At 36.9% G+C, this 24798-nt stretch overlaps 1 protein-coding gene across 5 annotated transcripts in view; it reads right to left on the reverse strand.

Annotated features, from left to right (window-relative positions):
• Positions 1-1035: 1035 nt before the first annotated feature.
• ZDHHC14 (zinc finger DHHC-type palmitoyltransferase 14) overlaps positions 1036-24798 on the reverse strand; it is a 106610-nt gene continuing 82847 nt past the window's right edge. For 3 of the 5 annotated variants that reach the window (XM_054061602.1, XM_009570354.2, XM_054061599.1), the window contains 5 exons: positions 23324-23372; positions 19128-19230; positions 16367-16476; positions 13409-13511; positions 1036-4178 (listed from right to left, as the gene is read on the reverse strand). In XM_054061602.1, coding sequence (XP_053917577.1) covers positions 3777-4178; positions 13409-13511; positions 16367-16476; positions 19128-19230; positions 23324-23372 — 767 coding nt within the window. In that variant the 3' untranslated portion in view covers positions 1036-3776. The remainder of the gene's footprint in view (positions 4179-13408; positions 13512-16366; positions 16477-19127; positions 19231-23323; positions 23373-24798) is intronic. The other 2 variants (XM_054061600.1, XM_054061601.1) reach the window with 1 other exon arrangement.

The raw sequence follows: 24798 nt of genomic DNA on the forward strand, positions 1-24798 counted from the left end.
CATGTTGCTAACCCATAGCTCTTTGAGTTTATGAGATCAGTCGTCTTCCTCTAGGATCATTCACTAGGATCAACAGCAAAATGCCTAATCTTCAATATATAAGATTATTTTTAATGAATGCATTAACCAGTTCATGCAGAAATACACGTACCTTTACCATCAGTTAACATGAACAGATAAAAAGTTGGTAAAAGATGCACTATGATACAAAAATACAATAATATTTTGACATTATTATATTACTGATTAACTGATAAGAATATAAAACTCTCTTCTAAACCAGAAATGTCTTTGAGCAGTCACAAGAATAATGAGCCTTCAAAACCATTTTCTGAAGCACCGCGTTTCATTTTACTTAGAATATTTCACAGACACTTAGAAGAGGAAAACGTTATTTAAAATAATCAAAGCAGAATAAATATTTTTTACCAGATAAACTAACCAGCTTTTCCAAATTCAAATATTTTAGATTTTTAAGAAAAAAATAAATACTTACTTCAAGTCTACATTTCTAAATCGGATAAATATGGAAAGAACTATTTAATATTAGTATACTAACTGTCAAAGAAAAAAAGGAATAAACTCTGTGCAGTATTCACTAGGATTATAATTTTGGATTGCTGGCGTGCATGCTTTGGAATCACAGTTCAAATAACTAAAATAAAAATCCCAGCTCTGTAGAGCAGGTGATGACTATTTACTTTGCTGACTCATTCCAGAGGCATAGAGAAGTTCCAAGGAAGGGAGCACCCACGATTGAATGCAGCTGTGCTGGAGGCAAGGGGAAGGGACCAAAACCCCTGTTAGGGGCATCTCTTCCACCAACCTGCTGCTAAATCCCTGCCAGCTGTCAATCAAAGGCTGCGATTACCACACCATGTGGGTTAATAGATTTAGTTCTGAAATTTTCCAGCAGATGTCCTCACAAGGCAGCCGTGTCAGGGAGGTTAGAGATGTCACCATTCAAAAAAAGACTGAGATGGGAAGGAATTAAAGACATAAAATAAAGGCGATATAAACATATAGACAGACAAATTCAAAATATTTAATTTATTCTCAAATGTCAAACTTAAAATACAACGGCAGCATGTTAAAAATATGTCTGTCATCTTAAAAGACAAAAAAAGGTCACCTGAACAAGTACAGAACTAGCACATCTGTGTGAAGTAGCACATCTGTTTCCAATTTGTTAGATAATTCTTACACCTCACTTATAAACAAAACAGAAGGTTCAAAAAAATGATGGTGAAAAGCATGAGAACAAGAAAAACAGCATAAAGACTCTAATCCCGTCCTTCTCCTTTTGTTTCATGTTAAAACTGACACTAATTGTATCACGTGCACAGAGCTGGAGTGCAGCTTCCTGCAACACTCTCTAGGGGCAGTGACACAAACAAATGTCACAAAGTTATTATTCATGGAAGCATGAAATCCCTTGGGTGTTTCGGGGACACTTAAAAAGAACCATTTCCTTAAAACAGTGGTCCTCATCATTACTGCTACAAGTGGAAAGTTTTGATATCACATTAAAAATATTTGACTTGTTTTTCTGTGTAATACATCCATAGTTATCTCCCCACAGACATCCGTGAGAAAATGATTCAGTCAAGTTCTGACCTACAAACTCATTCTTTCCTTGTCTCTGAGTCCAGCACATCCAGCCCTCAATCCATTACCTGCTTTAATGCAGGTGTTCATGGCTTCATACATGAAAAGCTACATCAGAGAAAGATGAAATCAAGAAGATAAACATCACTGACTTCAAGAGAAGACACAGAAATAAATGCGGATACTTGGGATTTAATGGGAGATGAGCCAACTGGGACATGTCAATCACCACAGTTTGGCTCACAGAAAGAACTGAACACTGTCGCAGCGTCAGGAAAATGCTGGGAGGGTGGCTGCAATAGACTTGTCTGCCAGAGGTTCCTCAGTGGCCCCAATAGCTGGGTCAGGCTTGTCTGCCAGAAATTCTTTGGTGGACCCCTTACAGCACTTACAGACAGAAAGCGTTGCTATGTTCTACATACTGAATTAGGTCAAAGCCAGCATCATCAATTATAGAAACAGATTGCTTATGAAATCTTGGAGGAGTAGGGTTTTTGTCAGGATCTTGTTGGAAGCTTCAATAACATGGGTGACTGATTCTTTGCAGGCTGATTGTCCTCAATTTCAACAACGAAAATAAAAACAAAAAGATTTTCATCTTGGTGTCAGTGAATGCCCATAGTGAACAATACAGAACTGTTATATATCTTAACTGAAAACTTTCATGCCACAAAAGCATTAGATAAAGCACATTCTGCACTTAAGTTTGTCCTGAGAAAAGAAGAATCCAAGTTCCACATCCTGGAAAGCATTGTAAACACAGTATTAAAGCTATTAGACTTTCTCATCTTAACTAGGGTTTCTCTTCAGCTGTCACAAAAAAAAATTATAAAAATCTTTAACCTTTTCATTGTGCTTTACTTAAAAAAGAAAAGCACAGAAGAATTCTATGAAATCAAGTTTTCATATAAAATATTAAAGGACAAATACAAATGAAGGATGATGGCAGGGGGCAGCTACAGCCTATCATTAACCATTTAAGATTACTTCAGATTACTTAAGATTAAGCCATCTGTCTTTGTCTTGAATCTCAAGCCCCACACCCTTCAGCTGTAAGATGTAAGATGAAGAACATGGAATTACAGTCCAAGCAGAGGCTAACTCTGTTTCCAAATAAAGACTTCTTACGGGAACAAACACACATCTCAAACAAAACCATAAAAGATGCTGAAGCAATCCTAATTGTAAACAGCTCTTCCTCTGTAGCTCTAGTATCGTTACGTAAACATATTCCAGTCAAGTCTTTACAAACGATGTCAACAAATCATTATTTCCCCATCCTTCCCCAGGAAAATTTTGCAAGGATAACTGTACACATGTCCAAGAAATAGAGGATGTCATTTTATTGGAGGTCCACAGGTAACTGTATCACATTAGGGAGTGGAAGAATCTCATGGTATGGCACAACACAGTATCTCACTCTAAACACTTAAACAGAAGGTTAAATGATATGCAACATGATCAAATCAGTAATTCTCCATCTTCTAGGCACCACTGATTAATTTAAAATAAACTTTAATAAATTGAAAAAATAATATAGTCCATTAATTTGTTTGTTGCACTGTCTTTAAATGAAACAGCACTTTGAAAGTCACAAATAAAAAAGCAGCACTTTCTCTTAATACCAACACCACTGTAACACATACTGTAGCGTGGCATGCAAATCCATATCTGCAGTCTTTTTTTTTTGTATTAACAAACGGAATGGTAATTTTCTATCTCAAATATTAGTAGCATAACATGTAAGTGCAGATCATTCTGGCCACAAATGTGGTAAGCCTTAACAAGTGTGTATTACAAGAGCATAGAACACAGAGCATAACACTCACATCCAAGAATCTCTCTCTTTTGTACTGTACATGGTGTTTGTTACAGGCCGACTTCCAACTTACTGTACCCAAGCTTCAGGAAGCAAGATTACTGACCGTTTCTGGTTTTGTTTAAAAATAAAATGCAGTCACCATCAAAGCTCAACCATTAACAAGCTGATCAAAAAAATACCATGGCTCCATCAAAAAATAACTTGTCTTTTTAGTAGACTCCAATATGCAATAAAGCTTCCATCATAGGCATGTTACGAAGTCTGACAGTGGTACTGCAGTGTCATTCCTGTTAAGTAGAGATCTGTACAGACACCAAGAAACGGTGCAAAGTTCAAATACAGCTGTTCAAACTGAGCTAAGCTTCACGAGGCCACGCACTGAGTCTTCATGCAAGGAGTCCTGGCTGGCTAGACTCAGGACATGCATTGTATGGCTGTGTGTAATAGGACTTCCACTTGGCAGCATCCCAGGGGGTGATGGAGCTTCTTCAGGAGTGAGAAACTGATGACCTTCATGCTCCTCTTTTAATGGCATCATGTCTGTCAAACCTGTATCTGATGTGAGATTTGGCATAGAAGATGGTGGTGTTGGTTGCCCTAGAGTTAGAGTTGCACAAGGCCCACTGATAGTAGTTTTTCCTGGCAAAGGTAGCTCTTCACTAGTTATGCTTGGCTCACTCTGTAGTAGGGGGGTGGCAGCAGCCTGCAAAACGAATTTAGTGCTCTGAATGCACTGATCTTGGTCACACTGTAGAATGGGAGGGTGTCAAAATCATAGAAGGCAAACAAAATAGAGGAAAAAAAAGGGGAGAATATGGACAAAAAGGCATGGAAAAGAATGGGATGTGAAGAGAAAAAAAGAAAGACATTAGTATCATTCCATGGTTAGCCACCCAAAAATCCCACTGCATGCTGCCCAGGGGAAAAAACCAAAACAACAAACATGCATAACTGAGCTAGTGCTTTGGTACATTATCAAAGTAAATTATGATAAACATTTACAGTGTTCACTTAAGAGTTTTGGTAACCTTTAAAATAGTATTTTGTGAGTACCGTAATTCAAATGCTTCGCTTATTCTTGTTCAAAGCAATTTGGAAAGCCTAGCTGCACAGTGTGTAACTAACTGCATTGGGTACCCCAAAACCTTCCCTAGAGTAGCTAGTCATTCAGAGAGGGTCCTAAAGGCATAATCTAAGCATCTTTCAAAGTGCAAAAGCGTCAGGCAAGCGTATTTTTTAAATTTGTTTTCACGCATATGAGTTAAGGTGTAAAGAAGTCTACAGGAACAAGAATTCCTTTGAAGCAGGTGGTTCTATAAAGACATAGCTGGCAATACAGCCTTTGTGAGCAACAATCTCCCCCTCTCCTTTAATTTCATACATTACAGACACACTCTAGATAATATACTACACTATAATCAATACATTAAAGGATGTGCAGAAATTAGGCAGCACTGCAGATGCATTAATTTATCAACTTTCATGATTTTTAGGCTGTTTCTTCATTAATTTAATCTTGATAACATGAAGAATCAAGGTACAAAACACAAGTTATTTGGCAAGCGCTTTCACAATAACAAGCCACATTGAGCATTATATAAATCCAACTCAGTGAGCATTACCAAGAATGCTTTTGGCTTTATGTCATTCAACTGTTCACACAAAATCATTCATTCCTTGAGATGACAAAACAGATAGATGTTTCAATAATGTCCAGCCAGCTAAGTAGGTAGTACGCCTACTGCCAAATGAAGTTTCCTTAACACAAACTGGCATGATTTTTGATACCTTCCAAAGACAATTTATATTTAATTTAAAGCCTAATCAGTTACAACATCTGCAGATTTTCAAAACCCTGTTAGATTCATTTGTCATACTACTGTTCCACTGTGCAAGAGAAACACTGCAGTCAATGAATACAACTATAAATCCAATGCAGCAAAGAAAATTTGGAAGCAAGAAAGCAGAATAAAAAACCCCACAAACATATCCAGATGTAAGACGTGCTTATTCACTGTTGTTCTTTCAAGGATTCTGTTGCAGCAACATGTTCTGCTCTACAATTGACTTCAGTCTTTATCAAATTACTGAATGACACTACAAATCCAACATCTGTTCAAGACATTCCAAATCATAACCATTATTACTAACATGACAGCAAATCTCTAAAATGCCTATTTGAGTTTAATAAGCCACTGGGATATATGCTATGCAAATAAATGGAAAGACTTTTGCTTCCTTTACTGTATGATGAAAAACCATTGCTGTGAATGGTTTCCTCTGATATTTTCTGGTTCTCCAGTTCCACCACTGAATAGCTTAATGACAGATGCACATATATTATATTCAGAAAGTGTGCAAGCAGACTACTTCGTCACAGTAGATAAGCAGTATTTTAAACATGCCTAAGGGGTTTAGGACTCCTAGACCAACTAGATCAACAGGCAGAAGTCCGATCCTTACTCTGTTACATATTTTCCAACACTTATAATTTCAGAAAGATAATGCTCTGTCCTCCTGATACATAAGTTGAGTCTTATGTGTTACAAGCAATTTCTTCACTTACAAAATGATTAACAGCCCCAGCCAAACAACTGAAGTGGTCCCATATAATTTCAGAGGGATTACTTACAGGCTTAAAGCCAAAATCTTGCATAAACACCTTACTAAGAAGAAAACTGTCAGCATATTTTAAAATCAGGTTTTCAATTAGTAATTCAGTGTGAATAACTCATTCTTGATTAATATACTGTTATTCACACCTGCTTATTTCAATTAAACTAGATCTCTTCAACCAACTGTACTATGCAGACCTTAAGAATCTGTTAACTGAATTTTCAGACTTCAAAAAGACCAACAATCTCCATCTTCTCTGAACAGCAGTAGTCAAAGAGCAAGTTAAACAACAAAGGAATACCTATAAACACTGAAAACAAATAATGTTAGCAGCTGACTTATTGCTTTAGTGAAGCTTCAGCACTGATCTTCAAAAGGAAATGATTAATGCATTCCAGGCAATACAAGTTTTAAATTAGCGGAAGGTAATTTACTTAAACTCATTGTATGGTCTGAATTAATTTTCTTCTTACCAAACTCTGCATTTCCACTGAACCAACATAAAGTAGCCTTATAAAAGTTCCATTAAACAGTGTTATAAAACTTTTTCAGGTGCTCTATCTCCCTTCATTTTCAATGCACTTCTTACTTCCCTAAAGCCCCTCCTGTTGTTCAGATACATTTCAGGTTCCTCCTTTTGATTATTTTTTTTTTGTTCTATTCAACAGTAACTAACATTAAATATCTTAGGAAAATACAGGCTGTAAAAAGCTTTCAAAAGTCAAAAGAGTGTGGTTTATACTAAAAATGGTAGATGTGTTCAAAGACATTCACAAAAATATCTGATAAAAATCACGCGTACCACACAGGCAGACTGTTCTGGAGTCTAAACAGTCAACACAAAACGAAACAAGGAAATCAGATTTGTTTATAGGGCTGGCTTGGTGTTTTTTCCTTGATTCTATATTTCACTCTTAACTAAATGAAATTTAGGGGCAAAAGTCTTAACAACCTATCACTGTAACAAAAAGAACTGTAATCCAGATATCTGTAAACCTACTGTCGAAATTATTCTGCCAGTACCTTCTTACTTCTGATCTACTGATTTTATTTTCCACTTAAAATTTTCACTGTTTCAGAGGAACAGCAGATTCTGAAGGTTAAGACAAGTTTAATAAATTCTACGAGTACAGAAATTCAATTTAATGTGTGCATAGAAATTTTGAGTTCTCTGCACTTATTTTAACATCAAAAAAAGTGCAAATTAAAGCAAATTAGACAACACCTAAAATTCTCTGTTTATTTCACAAATAATAAATACAACCAACTAAGGAAACAATATTTTTCATTTTTTTTCTGAAGAAAATCTGGTTTTTTTCTAAGCTACACATAACATACATGTTAACATAGTTGTCGTACATGGCAATTGTTTTTTCACATTTCCAAATGCCAAAGCCATTATGGCAATTGGTTTTTCACATTTCCAAATGCCAAAGCCATTATTTACTTTTAACTTTAAATTAACTTTGTTAAAAGTTTTCTAAACACTACTGACAATAAGGAATTGTTACAGTTCTCAGAAAACGGAGAAATGCAGGTTAAATTATCTCAGCACGTCTGTGCAAAAAGTTCAAAGGATACAGAGAGCACTGACAACCCTATGAAGTAACAGAAAGTGTGCTGAAATACCATAGTAAATGAATACAGTAGATGTGTAAAGAGTGGAGAGATGAAGCCGTACAACCATTGCCAACAGATGTAGGATTCCACACCCAAAATCATGGTATTGCAGATACCGTGCAACAACTGAGCCACAAAACACACAAAGTCAAGGGCTCCACTAGCAAGCGTGCCACGAGTAGATTGATGAAAAGAAATGCTTCTGAAGCCCAAGAGGAAACTACATCTGTTCACGGATTATATTTTGGACTAACGACTCCTTGAACTCAATGTCCCTGAATAGAGCATAGTGGGTGTATTCTGGAAGCACATCTTCTGAAACAAATCTAGTTCATGCGCTCTGATTCTGGTCTGTGATGAGAACAAAAATGCAGTAAATATATGCAAAAGAATTGCTTCTAAAACACACCCCAACTGAAAGCTAAATTCTGAAGTTCATTTACTGCATGTGTCCTTAAACTATTTTAACTGTGAAGTAAAACGCTTTAATTAAAACACACTATCAACCTTGACTGTAGTAATGTTTACTTGCTAAGAGCCCTAAGTTCCATTTTGAGCAATGAAAAAATATATTTCTGAAGTACAACATATACAAGGAAACACACTCTTAAAGCACCCGGCAAAATGAGGCTCCTGACTGATCCTTTTACCATCATGATAGAAATACTTCCTCCTAATAATGAGAATATGAAAAGCAAAGGAAAAAGTATGCTAGATGGTCGGAGTTAATGTTCCTTTGATCAGCTGCATTCCTGTTTCCAGATCAGTGTTAGAAATCCTGATGTGAGCATTTGGGTTAGGACTTTCCTGCACATCTCACTGGTAACGAATTGCTCCTACAATTTGCAGTGGTACATATAAATAAGAAAACAAAGGGAGAAATGGAAATAAAGGAATTTGGCACACCAGAAACTACCTAAGCACTGAAGGAGATATGCCTAGGAATGCAGGAGTACGGTCAAAATTCAAAACAAAGAAATAAATAGGTCCTGACACCGAGGCAGGAGGAAGTAAAATCTATCACTTCATAAGGCATTACAGAATTCCTAGAGACATCATAGTAAAAATAAACCAAACAAATTCCTCTCAAAAAAGTGCACGGAGCAAGACAGATTCTGTGTTTCTCCATAACTGATTACTAAAGAATAAAATACCCTGTAACAAAATCCAAGAACCAACACGGGCTTTTAAGAGAAATCCAAGTACTACAGAAATGTAGATCCAGGTAACGGTTGCCGATGCGCTTATGTTTTTTTTCAGAATACAAAGAAAATAAATCTTAAAGTGAAAGAGAAAGAACAAAATACACAGAAAATTCTGATTTCATAATGGGTGAGATGCTGTGTTTCATATGAAAGAACATCCTTAAGAATGAGAGTAGAGATACTTGGACAACCAAACTAATGAAGAGCTTGCAAAAATGAAGAGCTATAAAATGCAATAGGGAAATACTTAGGAAATATCAGATCTACAGATCAGGAGCTCCCAGTGACTGTTCTTGTCCCATGGATAAGGATATTAAGAAGCTGGCTAATGAATTTACCAGATTATTTTAAAATTATATTAGAAAAGAAATTATAAACACTGGGAATGTATCAGGAAAAAAATTATATGTGCTTCCAGCCCTCAAAAAAGTAAGATTTCAGCTCTTAGCAAAATAAGGGAGATATTAAAGAGAGAAATGGAGACATAGCTCTTTTATAAAGATCCAGAAAAAAATAAACTCATAGCATGGGTCTATGAAGCACTGATTACAGCAACAGCCCTGACTTTCTGAGGCTATGATAAACTGAGCCACTAGCATGAGTAGGGTAGCTCCTACATGAAATATTCACAGTCTCAAAGACAAAATTACTACAAAAGCTCTTACATAAAAAAATAGTGCCCCACAAAAGATATTCTGAAAAAGAGATAATACATCGCCCTGAAAAGTGTCTAGCAATTTTAAATTTAGCTTGATAAATATTTTGAGCTTAAATACAGAAGTGATGCTATGCTAAAAGACGTAATAAAATAAAAGAAAGCAGAATATAATACTAAGCAACCAAGAGAGATTTAAAGAATGACGAGAGGCTAGTTGGGTGAGGCAAAAGAACTCTCTAACTAGAAAGACACAAGCCACAAATATTTGAGGGAAGGGGAAGAAGGAGAAGGGAAGGTGAGAGGAAGAGGGGAGGGCAGGGGTGAGAGAAGGTGGTCATTAGAATCTTTTAATAGTAAAGGCAAGAGAGATATTTTAGCACGTCATTTGTAGTATAACATCTAGCATTAAGATTCAATGTAGAGATAAGATGATGTAATGCATTCTGGAACAAAATCCATGGCGACACACCATAAAGGTGCACTGGAACACACTTCAGATTTCTAGTAAGTTATTTCCTGTACTCAAAAGCACCAAATTGATAAAACTGTAATTATCCCTGATGACGCACAAAAGGGTAAACCTCTGCCACTTAAGAAGCATTTATGGACTAAAGCTATGATCTACACATACTATTAAGTCAAGGAATCCCGCATTGCCTGTCCTTATCTGAAACCATAATAAAAGAAACTGCAGTACCAGATATATCCCCTTCAAACTTGCTGGTTCTGTGTGGTCCACCTGCCTCAGGCCCAGGAAAGCATTTTTCACCTTATCATAGAAGGGTTTGGGCTGGAAGGAACTTTAAAGATCATCCAGTTCCAAGCCTCCCACCATGGGCAGGGACACCTCCCACTAGATCAGGCTGCCCAAGGCCCAATCCAACCTGGCCTTGAAGACCTCTAGGGATGGGGCATCCACAGCCTCCCTGGGCAACCTGTGCCATTGCCTCGCCATCCTCATTGTGAAGAATTTCTTCCTAATGTCTAATCTAAATCTTCCCCCTTCCAATTGAAAGCCATTCCCCCTTGTCCTATCACTACAACCCTTTGTAAAAAGTCCCTCTCCAGCTTTCCTGTAGCCGTTTCAGGTACTGGAAGGTTGCTATAAGGTTTCCCTAGAGCTTTCACTTCTCCAGGCTGAACAACCTCAGCTCTCTCAAACTGATCTCACAGCAGAAGTGCTCCAGCCTTTCCATCATCTTTGTAGCCCTCCTCTGGACTCATTCCAATGGTTCCATATCCATCTTATGTACTCTTATGCCTCTGCCTTTTTCCCAAGAGGTAAGCAACCTTCCAGAAGGGAAGACCAAAACATACTCCATTCTTTGCCTAAGCTTTGTCAGTGAGGACATGAGGTAAAAAGGAAACTTTCTTCCACTAAGATGTTCCCTCTACTGTGTTGCTTCCACTGGAGTCTTTGGCTTGATCTAGTCTATTATTTAAACAGTCAATAACCAAAGGAAATTTTGATTTCTGCATCTGAACTTTTAGCAAGAGGAATTCTAGAGAATCTTACAGAGATTCCTTCTCTTAAAAACAATCAAACAAAAAAACTTCTGTGGCCCTTTTCAGAGGAGAACAAATGAGTGAGTGGCATTCCCAGTGCCCTTGTTCCCAAACTTTTTCAGAAGAATCTAAGATTGTGTTCTGGGAAGAAAGCTGAGAGAAACAGATACCGTATAGCCTGGACAAGTACTAGGACTCATTCCACGAGAAAAAGTTTTAAATAGAATGATGAAGATTTACTTGATTATTTCCGTTGAAATTTAAACTGGAACAGGAAATCTAGTAACAGAACAATTAAGCTAGCAGTAAGGTGAATTCATTTTGGTACAATAAAAAAAGTCAGTCTCTTGTGGATGAGATTGAGATCTCAACTGTGAAACATGGAAATCAGTTTTGTTTGCTGCTTTATGAAAAAGGAGGGATGAGAACCTGAAAGCAGGCGGAGTCTACTGACAAGAGTAAAAACGCTGACCTCAGAACGCAGAAAAAGGGAAATGTGAAACCATAACAAGTCAGAGGCCAAGTTATGTTCCATTGCATTGTTGCCAGCAGGAAATGAATTCATAATTTCTTATGCTTCAAACTCAGAAAAGAATGGAAGATTTTAAATAGGGAAGAAAAAGTAGTGCTAGAGAAACTGGAAAACTAAGCAGGTCTTTAACAATTAGCAAGAAAACTCAGAGGGGAAATTTTAATGCTCATAACTAATTGCAACTAGAAGCTAATTAGTCTTGGATATAAACCAGGAATAATATCCTGAGAAAAACGGTATCATAGTTTTAAGGATATTCCTCCAAATCAAGTATCACATATTACATTTTTCAAGCTTTCTCTGAGACATCATTTTCAGGAATGAAAATGGTACATTTTCAAGTGATTCTGATAACTGTTCAAGAAGCCAAGGCTTTCCCAGCTCAAGCAGGGTGAATGAAGTTCTAGAATATAAGTTGCTCAAGTCCTTGATTCATAGAATTTGCATATTTAAAAGGTACTGCGCTCTAAAATCATAACAGCTACCTGCTTGACTTAAAGTAATACTATTACAGATTTTTCAATTTCTAGAGACAAATTTAGTCAATTTTCTATCAAACTGGCACAAGATTTTCTCATTAGCATCTAGTAATAATGATAGTGTCTTCTTACAATGCAAGTATAATTCTTATAATGTTAAGATAATTTAATGCAGGGACTTATTGTGGGTTAATGACCCTCCCAAACAAGAAGCCTTAACACAGTCAGAAATTTGGAGTAAACCTAGAAAGATCTCACACTATTTATAAGGCTTGCTTTCTCTTCCTCTTTTTTTTTTTTTTTAACCCTCCTTTCTCTTTTCAGAGTTACATTTTTTTTTGAGTAAAATTTGCATGGAGCATTACCTTGGTCTGCACAACTGCACCTACTTTTTCTTATTAAGGAGACTAATAAATCTTCGATTTAATCATTGAAATAATAAGTAAAAAACAGCTCAGGAACTACAGCAAAATTTTCAGACGAGTTTATTAGTGACACTAAAACTAATCTGTCTAGGAAGACTGACCCTTGTCTTCTTTAGTTCAAGGAAAGGCAGAATTATGTTAGAAGGCCCTGTGGCCACCTCTTTTTGGCGGAGGGAGGGTGTCCATAACTCACAGCTTCTTTGACAAAGTCTTAGAACCCACATAATATGAAGGTATGTGGGTAACAACTCAGAAAATAGGCACATACGCAAGATGCTTGCCTTTGGAAAAATATCTCTTTCCAGTTATTCTCTTCTTCTTGGCACTGGAAATCCTATCTTCCATTATGAGAGCCAATGCTACCAGCAAAAAAACTTGACACAGTTTCAAAGACTGTTAAAAGCTTTTGTGGTAACAATCCAGTTGCCATTTTTTCTTCTTTGGAAGTTCAGTGTCCTCCTGCTCTTCAACGTACTTCTCCCCTAGAAACTCCTCTTTGTTCATCTTTGCTTTTTAAAACACATTAGTCTACGCAAAACCGCAGGGCATGTGCAAAGAAGGAAAGAGTATGAAAAAAAGCGCCATACAAAACAACAATTAGCTGTAAAATGATGAACCAGAGCAAGTCCATGATACTTGAATATTCCAGTTCAAAACACAGCAGATGTCAACAGTACAAGTCAGAATGCCAGTACATTCAGTAAATCAACAGTGTAGAAAAGCCTCTTTTTTTAGAATCCATGAGCAATAACTATTACACTGTGTGAAACATACATTAAAACGAGCCTTTTTTTTTCCTTTACTGTTAATAACCAAGTCATTCCACCCAGAGTGTCAGCTGTATCCAGTTAGTTATTACTTGATTAGTTCACATGAAAGTGGAGAAGGAAAACATTCACAGGAATCTTGATGAATAACACTATGGGATGATTCCTACCATGTTGCTCTGAGATTGTGTGGCCCCGTACATAGTAATGCCATTTGATGGTCCTGCTAATTGTGGCGTATCTGGTTGTATAAATCCTCTTCTGTCAATTAAGCTATGGAGAAATCAAAACAAAGAAAAAGGATGAGAGATATTGCTGATCATTAACTACTTACTTTCAATAACAAGAAAGAGAAAATATTTCTGTCACAGAACAGACCTTAATACCTGACCAATACCTTCAAATCTCCCCTTTCAGTCAACTGAAGTATAAGACGTCACTTCTACTCATTAGCAAGATAATTGTTTCCTTGAAATACTACCCACCATATAGTACTGCTACTTTTCTGGACTTTTTTGTCTATAATAATAGGCAAAAGATTTAGAAGCTGGCCAGAAGATACCACAAACCAAAGAATGTTAAACCACAGGTATGAAAACAAATTACAAAACTCACTAGTGTACTTTGAATTGGTGTCTACTTTGAAGGTTCTTTTATCAGTTTCCACACCTCAAAATTAAAGCTACACAGTCACAAAGTTTAGAAAGAAAGAGGAAATTTTGTTTAGACAACTTATTTGCCAGGTGTTTCACAACAGCTACCTAACACTGCTCATACTGCTCCACTGCTTCTACCAAAGTGATGCACTCAGAGATTAAAACATTTTGTGGAGAAATTAATAAAAATAAATAGATCGGAGTCATCTGACTTAGTTAAGTATTTTTCTCAAATTCCATGTGCAATTTTACTCTCATTTTGGGAACTATAAACCACATGTAAGGTTCTTCTAGTTAATACCCATAAAAAGCTGAATGTACTATATTCTACATGTTTATTAGCTCATATTACTTCCATATAAAAAAACCTAAAACAGCATTTATGCTTCAAATCATTCAAAGGATTTTTTTAAAATTTTTTTTTTTTTTTAAATACATGCAGCTTTCAAATATAGTTCCATAAATTTTTAATCATAGGCCAAAATGTTTTTTTTCCTGTGACCTTACCAATGTTAATTCCCATCTGGAAAACTACAATTTTTACTACAGGCTATCAAATTTTAACTGGATGGTTATAGTTCCTGTTATTAAGAGCAACAACAGGAATGCCTTAAACCACCTGAGAGCTGAAGTCAGCACTTACTGACTGTCAGTTTACTTACTGATTTATGGGACCTCTAAATTTGCTAAGGGTCAAAATGACTTCAATTTTAAAAGACAAGAACAGGATGCATAGAAAAACTAAGGTGTTTCCCTTCTCAGAAGTAAAGGTTTCCACCACTCTGAGACCAGTCCAAACTCTCCTCATTAAGGTCTGCAGAAAGAGTTTTTAAGTACATTCAAAAATAGAAATCCACCCAAGATTACAATCTGCCATGTGGAAAAAATCAGATGCTTTAAAATAAGTGTATGATTTATAATATGAGAACACCAGTTAGACATGCTGACAGCTACGGATGAAATTAAGATTTGAAAGTTACTCTTGAGGACATGTAAAATGCATTTTGAATTTGCTAGCATAAGTTTAAAAATGAGAAACATGATCTTTAACAAAAGTGAGAAAATTCTGGATAATTTACAGATCCTCTCTTAACCTGCATTAAAAGCAATTGAACATTTTTAATTTTAAGTGTAATTGCTGCTAAAACACTTCACCAGAAATTAAGGGAGGAAAAAAAAAATCTAGTGAGTGTGAACACAAGTGAGATTAAAAGTCAAAAAAGGAAAGTTTATAATTTACATTTTACAGTCAGTAAAGTTCTGCTGTTGATCACAAAATACCTCCCTTCAGGAACTGTGCATACACTTTGTCATCCAAAAAGTTATGTTGCTAAATGGAATTCAGGTAAAAATGTACAAACTGTTAAAACAGAGGAGTCAATGATAGTCCGGTTTATTGTGTGCTGCTACTTGTATCAGCCTAAGCTGCTATTCCAAATGATCAGAAACATTATGTAGTCTTAATAAAGATTTCCATTTAGAGTCAAACCTAAGAATTAATATTCAACAGCTTACAGAAAAACCATTTCTGTTATTCATAACAGTAAAGATATAAATCCCACTTCCAATGAAAGACCTTAGCCACTGGACTATAAAGTCATTTACTTTTTTCCTTCTCAGCAGTTCAGATTAATAACTATATAACTCCAGATAAAGCAAACCAGCTTCCATTGATAAGTACACCACAAAAATAAGCTGCAAGATGTCAGCACTCTTTACTGAGGAACTGGGCTTCTACTGTACACGTAGCACAAGAATTATCTAACCAATGAGCACCGGAATAAGAAAATAATAATGTCTTTCCTGATGCCAGTTTTATTTCTCTAGTTTCAGCTCTGTCTTATCTTTAATTCAAGCTGAAAAGTCATCGTCAACCATGAATATACAAATATTTTGGATTTAAAAGTGAAAACGTATGTAGCAAAAATGAATCCATTACGCATTCTCAGGAGCTGCTTTGGCGTTACACCACCAAATTCAGCTTAATGTATATAAGTTAACAATAACACAAATAAAAATTACTGTCTATTTAACAAAACAGTTCAGAATGGAAAGACAAAAGTGAACAGTTATCAAACTAGTTGTAAAATAAAGGTTCCTAAACTCACGTCACATCTGTTAGACATGTAAGAGTTTTTTCAAACTGCCCATCACGCAAGAGTTAACTACCAGGAATTTTTTTATTGCTGTAAGCTATTGACTGCAGTAGCAAAGGTTCAAAAAACACATAAACAAGGCTATCATTTCAGATGTCAACCTTAAATATATTTCACAGTATCTGACCACTAACTTAATTTAACCACAATCTACCAACTTATCTCTTTACTACTGAAAAAAACTTAATTAAAACTTCTAATGGGCCGTAAACCAGAACCTTATTTCTGTTAAGTAAACTCAGGCAATCAAAGAGAATAATTTTTTAATCAATAACCACGTCTTTATTTATATTAACAATACTTCTGATACTCTTACCTTGGGGAGAGGGGCCCACAGAGTGCAGCACAGCAATTAGTAAAGATGTTGCCATAACTGTATGGATTATAATTCTCTTTACCTCTTTTATTTGACCACGATCCTTTAATCTGAAGAGATATGAACAAGACAGATCACATATAATATGGTATAGAAAATGGCTGAGACAAATTAAGGGTTACCAAAGCAGCATTGCTACTTATATCAGAGACAGAGAAGAAAATCCATGATCATGCTTTCCAGACAGCTTAGAACTTTGGCCTGCTAAGGAGGTGTGAAGTCTAAAACCTTACAAGCAAGCATGTGCTTTATCTCAATAGATTTAGACAACTCAAATTCTCAAAGGACCATTATAATCAGACGTACTGGGTTCACATAGCAACGTTCTGGTAGCAGGGAGCGGGGGGGGGGGGGAACAGGACACTGTGGGAGCGCTACAAGGGTGGCTCCTGTGAGAAGCTGCTGGAAGGTCTCCCTGTGTTTGATGGATCCACCACTGGCCAAAGCCAAGCCCACCCCTGATGATGGTAGTGCCTCTGGGATAACATGTTTAAGAAGTGGGGAAAAAAACCTGCTCAGCAGCAGCCAGAGGAGAGGTGTGAGAATACGTGAGAGAAACAACTCTGCAGACACCAAGGTGAGTGAAGAAGGAGGGGAAGAAGGTACTTCAGCTGTTGGAACAGAGATTCCTCTGCAGCCCATGGTGAAGACCATGGTGAGGCAGATGGTCCCTCTGCAGCCTGTAGAGGTAATAGTGGAGCAGACATCCAGCTGCAGGCTGTGGAGGACCGCATGCTGGAGCAGGTGAATGCCCTGTGACCCTGTGGAGGGCCCACACTGAAGCAGGTTCATAGCAGGACCTGTGAACCCCTGCAGAAAGAAGTCCATGCTGGAGCAGGCTCACTGGCAGGACTTGCGACCCTGTAGAAGGGACCCACGCTGGAGCAGTCTGTTCCTGGAGAACTGCACCCTGTGGAAGGGACCCAGACTGGAGCAGTTCATGAAGAACTGCAGGCCATGGGAAGGACTCATGTTGGAGAAGTTCATGGAGGACTGTCTCCCACGGGAAGGGAACCCATGCTGGGGGAACAGAGTGAGGAGTCCTCCCCCTGAGAAGGAAGGAGCATAGAGATAGCAGGTGACGAACTGACCCCCAACCCCCATTTCCCATTCCCCTGTGCCATTGCAGGGGAAGAGGAAAAGAAAATTAGGAGTGACATTGAGCCTGGGAAGCAAAGAGGGATGGGGAGAAAATGTTTTAAAATTTAGTTTTTATTTTCTCATTATTCTACTCTGATTTGATTGGTAATAAACTAATTTTCCTGAGTCAAGTCTGTTTTGCCTGTGACAGTAATTGCTGAGTGATCTCTCTCTGTCCCCATCTCAACCCAAGAGCATTTAGTAGTACATTCCCTCCCCTCTCCAGCTGAGCAGGGGCGTGATAGAGTGGCTTTGGTGGGCACCTGGCATCCAGCCAGGGTCAATCCACCCCACCACGATAGGAATTTCAGCATCTAAACATAATGACACAAGCTTAATTTTACAAATATTATGGTACATTCTACAGACGAGGCTCAATTGCAACACACAGTTATTGTCAGCAATAGAGCACTTTTCCCATACTCTTGGGTAAGTTCTAAAGCCGTACTAGACCAGTACACAACGATATCTTTCCTAATGCCCACAAACTGCTCTAAAACATTATGAAGTAACTGAAGTCATTAGTACCTTTTAGCCCATATTACATTTTCTTTTAGCCAGTCTTGCTTTTTTTGTTTGTGAGGTACCTGAAAGCCTGAGTAAAACATCCTACTGTATTCAACTGGAAATAATGCTTTTAATGAAATTATCGAGCAGTTCATTTGAAATTCAGACACATTACACTCTGCAATTCCCTGCTATCTGACTTTCAACAATCCAAGAGAGATATTTATTTGAGGGAAGTTGGATAGTGGAATCACACTTGATCCATCTAGAGGGACAAAAAAGGTACATTGGTAAATTACCATAAAATAATATTGAACTTGCAGTGGTTTGTTAGATTACTTGCTGAATTCCAACAAGCTTTCCAATCCATTAGCTACCTAGATATTTTTATTTAGTCCTTTTGTTCATATTTTATTTCTTCTTTTTATTAGGGGAGACACATGAAGCTTCCACATACAGTTAAATATAATTTCATACCAAAAAAATAGAAACCTAAGAGCAAAATAGGACAACTGCATAAATGAGAAAGTTGACCTTTAAATTAATTACATACTCCTTGCCAGAGGTTTTAGACCTCAGACTGGCAAAGAAATTTCAAAGGAAAAATAAAATAAAGATTGAAAGTTTTGTTTGGAGAATTCAACATACTTTGCAATTTTTGAGTCAAAGGATATTAGGACTCCCAGCGAAAGAAATACTGAAGAATATTTAGTGATTTCCTATTTTATAAAATAGACTTGTATTTCTTTGTCTCTTCTATTCTATATTTTCATATTTCAAGATTTAGGTCCTGTGGGTGTAAATCATAGTGGACACATTAAGTAACCAGCACGTCTTCAAACCACAACAAATAGTGTCCAAAAGATCCCTTCGGATATTTTGAATCAAGCATCACCAGGTTACTTGTTCCTTCTTCACTACTGAGGTATTCACAAGGCTATGCAGGCAGGTATGACTTCTCCAAGAATAACAGAGAAAAACTGCATAAAATTGATCACCTGCTCCTCACTGTTATTTAGAAAAGTATATATGTAGAAATATACTATGAACTTACATCTTCGTTTGTTGTTTGATTGGAGCTGATCAAATATGTGTGAAAACCTGAGAGGCCAACAATGGACCATACTGAGAAAAAACACACCACAGCTTCCAGCACAGTAATTAAAAGTCAAGGAAATATATGCAAATGGGAAAAAAAAATATATATATATCTCAAATAACAAGTAGTTACAATCACAAAATTCAGCGCAGTCAACTTACAGTCCGCAAGTCCATTGAGATCTTCAGGGTACTTCAAAGAGGTTAGCAAAAATTAAACTCAGAAAAGCCAGCCTATTGTTAGTAGGCTTTAGTATACAGGCCACTGAACAGCATCTACAACAGCAAATATTTAAGGGCTTGCAGCTTAAAAAAGGCCAGAAACTATTGATGAGTGGGTTTAATCTTAATTGCTAAAATTCAAATTTCCATGTTCACTCTATTAAAGTCATAACACTTGTATTAGTTTAGTTACAGAATGGTGTTGAGACATCTGTAGGTGCTTATTAATATTTCTTAAGTGTCCAATACATTTATCTTTTTTATTACTGATATTGACCCTAAATATATAGTTATCCAGCAATCAGTGATCTATATGTCATTACTGAACCAATAAACAGCTTCAATCCTGATTTGTTTTGAACTAAATGAACTGAGTTTTGAATTGCAAGACCAACCTTTATCTCATTCTAATTTTCCCAAACTGCAACATCGCAGACAAAAAGCACAGAATTACACTACTCAGCATAGTACAAAAGTTAAATAACAGACTGCACTACTAGGTTATCTATTTTTAAGCTTGCATCTTTCACTCTTTTTCTTTTTTCACTTTCAAACTACCTGTGATTTCACTCCTTATAAACTGCATAACCCAAATGCCATAAAGAAGTAACCAGACTTTAAAAATTCAGACAGCTATATTCAGAAAGTCAGTCAGCACTCGGTGCTGCGTACTTGGTACTGTCTACATTATTCCTTTTACTCTAAAGGAGTAATCATCTCAGCAATGAGACAACAAAGTTGCTGCTAAACTTTATATAATCAAGCATAAAGAGCAATTTTCTACAGAAGGCTTCTTGCCGCAGTTTTTCAGTTACATATATTTTTATTTACACACAATAGCCATGAACTCAGAATACACCTACTTTAAGACTTATTTTCTATAACACTTCAATAGCAATTTTTTTTAGGGAACATGAATCAACAGCAGAAAAATAGATGTAATAAATAAGTAGGAACAATACAACGGGAAAAGAACAGGATAAAAATAATCTGTATATTAACCGTATGCCAACCTTTAGCAAAGTCAGTTTCCAAGACAACATCAACTCAAAATATTTCAGAACAAGGACACAGCCTTAAAACATACAAAGCCATCCTTATTTCTGAGCCTATCAATAGAAGAGAAATATGACAGCTTTTCACCATGATGCAGACAGACTGGAAAATGCATGGATGGACATAAATATTAGCTATAAATAATCCTAACATTATATAACAGTGAAGAGTTTTGTATGGAAAGTCTGCTCTCACCTAATGAAATAGGAAATACCTGAACTGTCTGTATAACTTCCCCTAGAGCCTACTTCACTCAGAGTGGTTTAAATGCCAAAAAAGAGCCATTTGCTTTCTGAGCAATTCTGCTCCAAGAGCAGCAGGATGACCTCCTCAACCTGTGTGGAGTCAAGCCTACACAAGACAGGAACTCAGTCTCTGCTGACTGTGCCAGAGCCACAGCTAAAGCAAGGACAATGAGGGAGAATGCGTGAGGAAGTAGACTGTTGTTAGCAGAGGGCTCAGAAAGGTGTTAAAGAAGGAAACAGCCCCAAAACATTACACACAATACAAGCCCACCTAACTGGGCTTTGAGAAGGTAGAAATTATAAGGAAGGCTGTAGATGAGCACTGTTAGGTAGAAACTACACATCAAGACTAAGGGGAAGAATCACCAGGTCAGGAAAGGGGCATATGAGAGGGAGAAGGGCTCCCTGCAACCTCATCATTTGACTGAGTACACCACTAACAGGATGTTCCTCACCACGGTTAGACTTGAGAGGATCCTGAAAAGTGAGCTTCCCTCTCCACACAGTAATTCCTACTGACAAAAAAGGGAATTCCCTTCAGTTCAAGACTTCTTTCAGTCTCACACTGAAAGGTATGTCTTTCCCCAAGAAAGAGACTTCTTTCAGTTCTCCACATCAAGATCCAAAAGATGTCTAGAACAGCTGGCATGGCTTATGTTACTTTAGCATGACTCCATTAATTAAACATGAGTTCATTAATTAAAAATTAAATAGCATATCCCAGCATATTCTCAACAGAAAGTACAACTTACTAGCATAATAAGGTATGACACTCCCTTGGTATCTCACACAGGGTTATTAGCAAGATAGAAATGGCAATGTTCTCTGTGCCTGAACTGACTGCCTTGCTCCAAATCAGCATCCCCAATACTATTTGGATTACTGTTAGGAATTGTAACCAAGCTATTAAATTGTCCGCCATATCACTGTCAAACTAGCCGTTTCCACAAGATGAACTACCGAGCCTTTCAAAGCAGCACATCGCTAAATACAAATTACGAACAAGCAGCTTGTTGTTCCTTTACAAGGATCCTCAAATGCATAATCAATTACCTTTTGATTTAAGGACAATTGAAAGCTATTCTCAGTTTGAAAATAGTTTGAAACAATTACCTTTTTTAAAAAGTGATTGTCATTGTTTGAATTGGAAGCTACTCTTGTATTATTTAGAACAGATCATTTGTGCTTTAAAATTATTAGCAAAAAAAAAAAATCTGAACTGTGGCTTTATTTAAACAGGGAGTTTACAGCTCAGTGACTCTACCTGATGACCACATATACACAAAAAATTACGCGCAGAATTTGGAGAATCTGACACTTGGAAAAACTACATGGAAGGAGAGGTTTCTTGTAAGGTACAACTACGAATGACAAGAGATCTTTCTTCCTATTCTTCCATGGAAAAGAGCAAACCACGTGAGGTACAACAGACAAAAGGCTCCTCAGCATGAGTATGGGAAAGAATTCTTTTTATAGTGTCTTTGTGAGAGGTGCAAACTGCTTATTCAGACATAAACCACTCAAAACTTATACATAAGAAGTGGGAAGCTTACATTCTGTACAGAAATGTAAGGAAGAAATTCAACAGAAATAAAGTCAGCTTTCCATATTTCCATTATGTTAGTTCCATTCAGACAGAAGACTTTTCCCTTCTCATCAAGTAGAAAATACAGAGAAAGCTCCTATGAAGTGGCAAAAAGAACATGGAGTATTTACAGAAAAGAACCACAGAATGGCTTGGGTTGAAAGAGACCTCCAAAGATCATCTAGCCCAAACCCCCTGCCATGGGCGGGGACATCTTTTACTAGATCAGGTTGATAAAAGCCCCATCCAACCTGACCTTGAACACTTCCAGGGCTGAAGCATCCACAGCTTCTCTGGGCAACCTCTTAAATTGCCCCATCACTGTGATTGTAAAAACTTTGTTATAGCCAACCTAAACCTATTCGTTTTCAGTTTAAACCACTGCCCCTTCTCCTGTCACTACAGGCCCTAGTAAAAAGTCTATGTCTTTCCTATGAATCCCCTTTATGTATCCAAAGATCACAATGAGGTCTCCCCAAAGTCACCTCTTCTCCAGGCTGAACAACAGTAGTAGTCCCTTTGTATGCATGTATATACTTTTACGTAACTCAACAGAAGTTGAAATTAACTTCTCTAGAAACAGTACATCAATGTAAGAATACTTTCAGGAACTGAACTCTTCAGGGATAGCTTATGGTTTCAGTTGTTTCACAATCTACTTTCTCCATCAGCCATTTTGGATACTTTCTGTTGTAAAAGCAGGAGAATTATTGAATATTTTACATGAAATCACAGCATAGGTATAGCATGAGATACATTTATAAGTTCCGTCACAAACATATGGAGCATTTTTCCATCACACTTGAAAACTAGAGACCTTTGTCAAGAGTACCACTCTTCAAAAGATGAAGAATAATAAACACCTCAGCTGTAGTCTCCTTCCTAGCTCCAACATGTGGGAGAAATCCTACTGTGCAGGAAGTGATGAAATTATTAATTGATGAAGTCTTAAATGCACATATCCAACAGTAGCAAGAAAACAAGCAAAACCATATCTCGAATGTTATTTTGCAACAAAATCTACAATTTTAAATGAAAGGATATCTTGCAGGACTGTCCTTCAGGGCATTGAGGAACCCTGTTTGTTGAGAACCTGTAGAAATAGAACCCAAAATTACCAGCTGAGTAAGAAACTGGACTACAGGCTGTTTTTACCATAGTTAACACAATTAATCATAAACCAAATAATCATAGAATAGATTTACTAATACAAATCTGAGACTATGTTGTTCAGCAGCAACGACATGAGAAAAAAAAAAGGTTATCAGGTCTAACATCTGCAGGATATTTTCTCAGTCATACCAAACCAATGCACGCATACTTTCCCATGAACAAGATTTCTGATTATCCCTGTTCTTTTCGGACCTAATATGGAAACAAAAAATTATAAGCTACTTTTTTGTTTTGAAATACTATTTTTCAAAACAACTTTTTTCCTCAGAAAATTTATTCTATAAAGCAGATTCTCAACTTTTTCTCCTTTGTTCTGGAGGCAGCCAAAGTTCTCTAGACTGTAATTCTGCTCCTACTGCACCTGTACAGAAGGTTTATCTAATAAGTGTTTGTTGCCTCTGGGCAAATAAGAGATTATCTGCTAGCTGAAAAGAGCTCAAAAGCAGCATGATCCAGTCAACTAGAACATCCACCTGGGTTCCACAAGCACAAGATATTAATCAAAAAGGGTAATTCGACAATTTGCTGATTGCAACAAGAGAATTAGTTTATAGAAACTGACTCAACGTCACAGAGCTAAAGGCATATAGTTAGCATTTTACATACAACTTAAATGATTTAAATGCATCAAGTCGAAAGCCTTTCCCACAGCACAAACCAGTCCTTCTCTAAATTCATCTGAAGATTTGTATGAAGAGAGAAGAACCCTGTCTTTAAAATAAAAAAGAAAGATATGTGTGTATGTATACATGCATATATTGCTAGGCCTGCCTGGTTAATTTTACTGTTTGTCATTATAAAGGGAAAATTACTTACCTTGTACTTCTGAGCCCTTTCAGACCCTGGTAACTGGTTCTTAGCCTCAAGGCACAAGACTAATGGAAATTCCCTATCTTCCTACTACTTCTAGGATCCTTAATGGCAATGGCAGCAGGTAGGTGTGACCTCTATTCCTTAACGCTGGTCACACTGTTCCAAGTGATTCCCAATACATCAGAAGGGGAAGGTTCCTCACTGCAATAAACAGCTGAAATACAAATGCCTCAAATGGAGCCAAGTAACAGTGAAGCCAGACACTACTACTGAAAACGTGTTGAGCTTGGGGAGATGGAAGAAAATCTTGCAAGACAATACCTTTAAAGCATCTGCTTTACAAATACATTTTATCATCTTCAGTAATATATGCACATATTCTTAATTCTGGAAAGTGCAAATTTCCAATGAATTCCTCAAAAGACACATAAACACAGAAGTTAATATGTATCTCATATCTCATCATCACTTAAGCCCACCAGAATTATAAAAAAGTCAGTTTGCAAGATGTATTAAAAAAAAATACAAATTTC

This window comes from Cuculus canorus, chromosome 3 (assembly GCF_017976375.1).
Source record: "Cuculus canorus isolate bCucCan1 chromosome 3, bCucCan1.pri, whole genome shotgun sequence".
Taxonomy (NCBI): domain Eukaryota; kingdom Metazoa; phylum Chordata; class Aves; order Cuculiformes; family Cuculidae; genus Cuculus; species Cuculus canorus.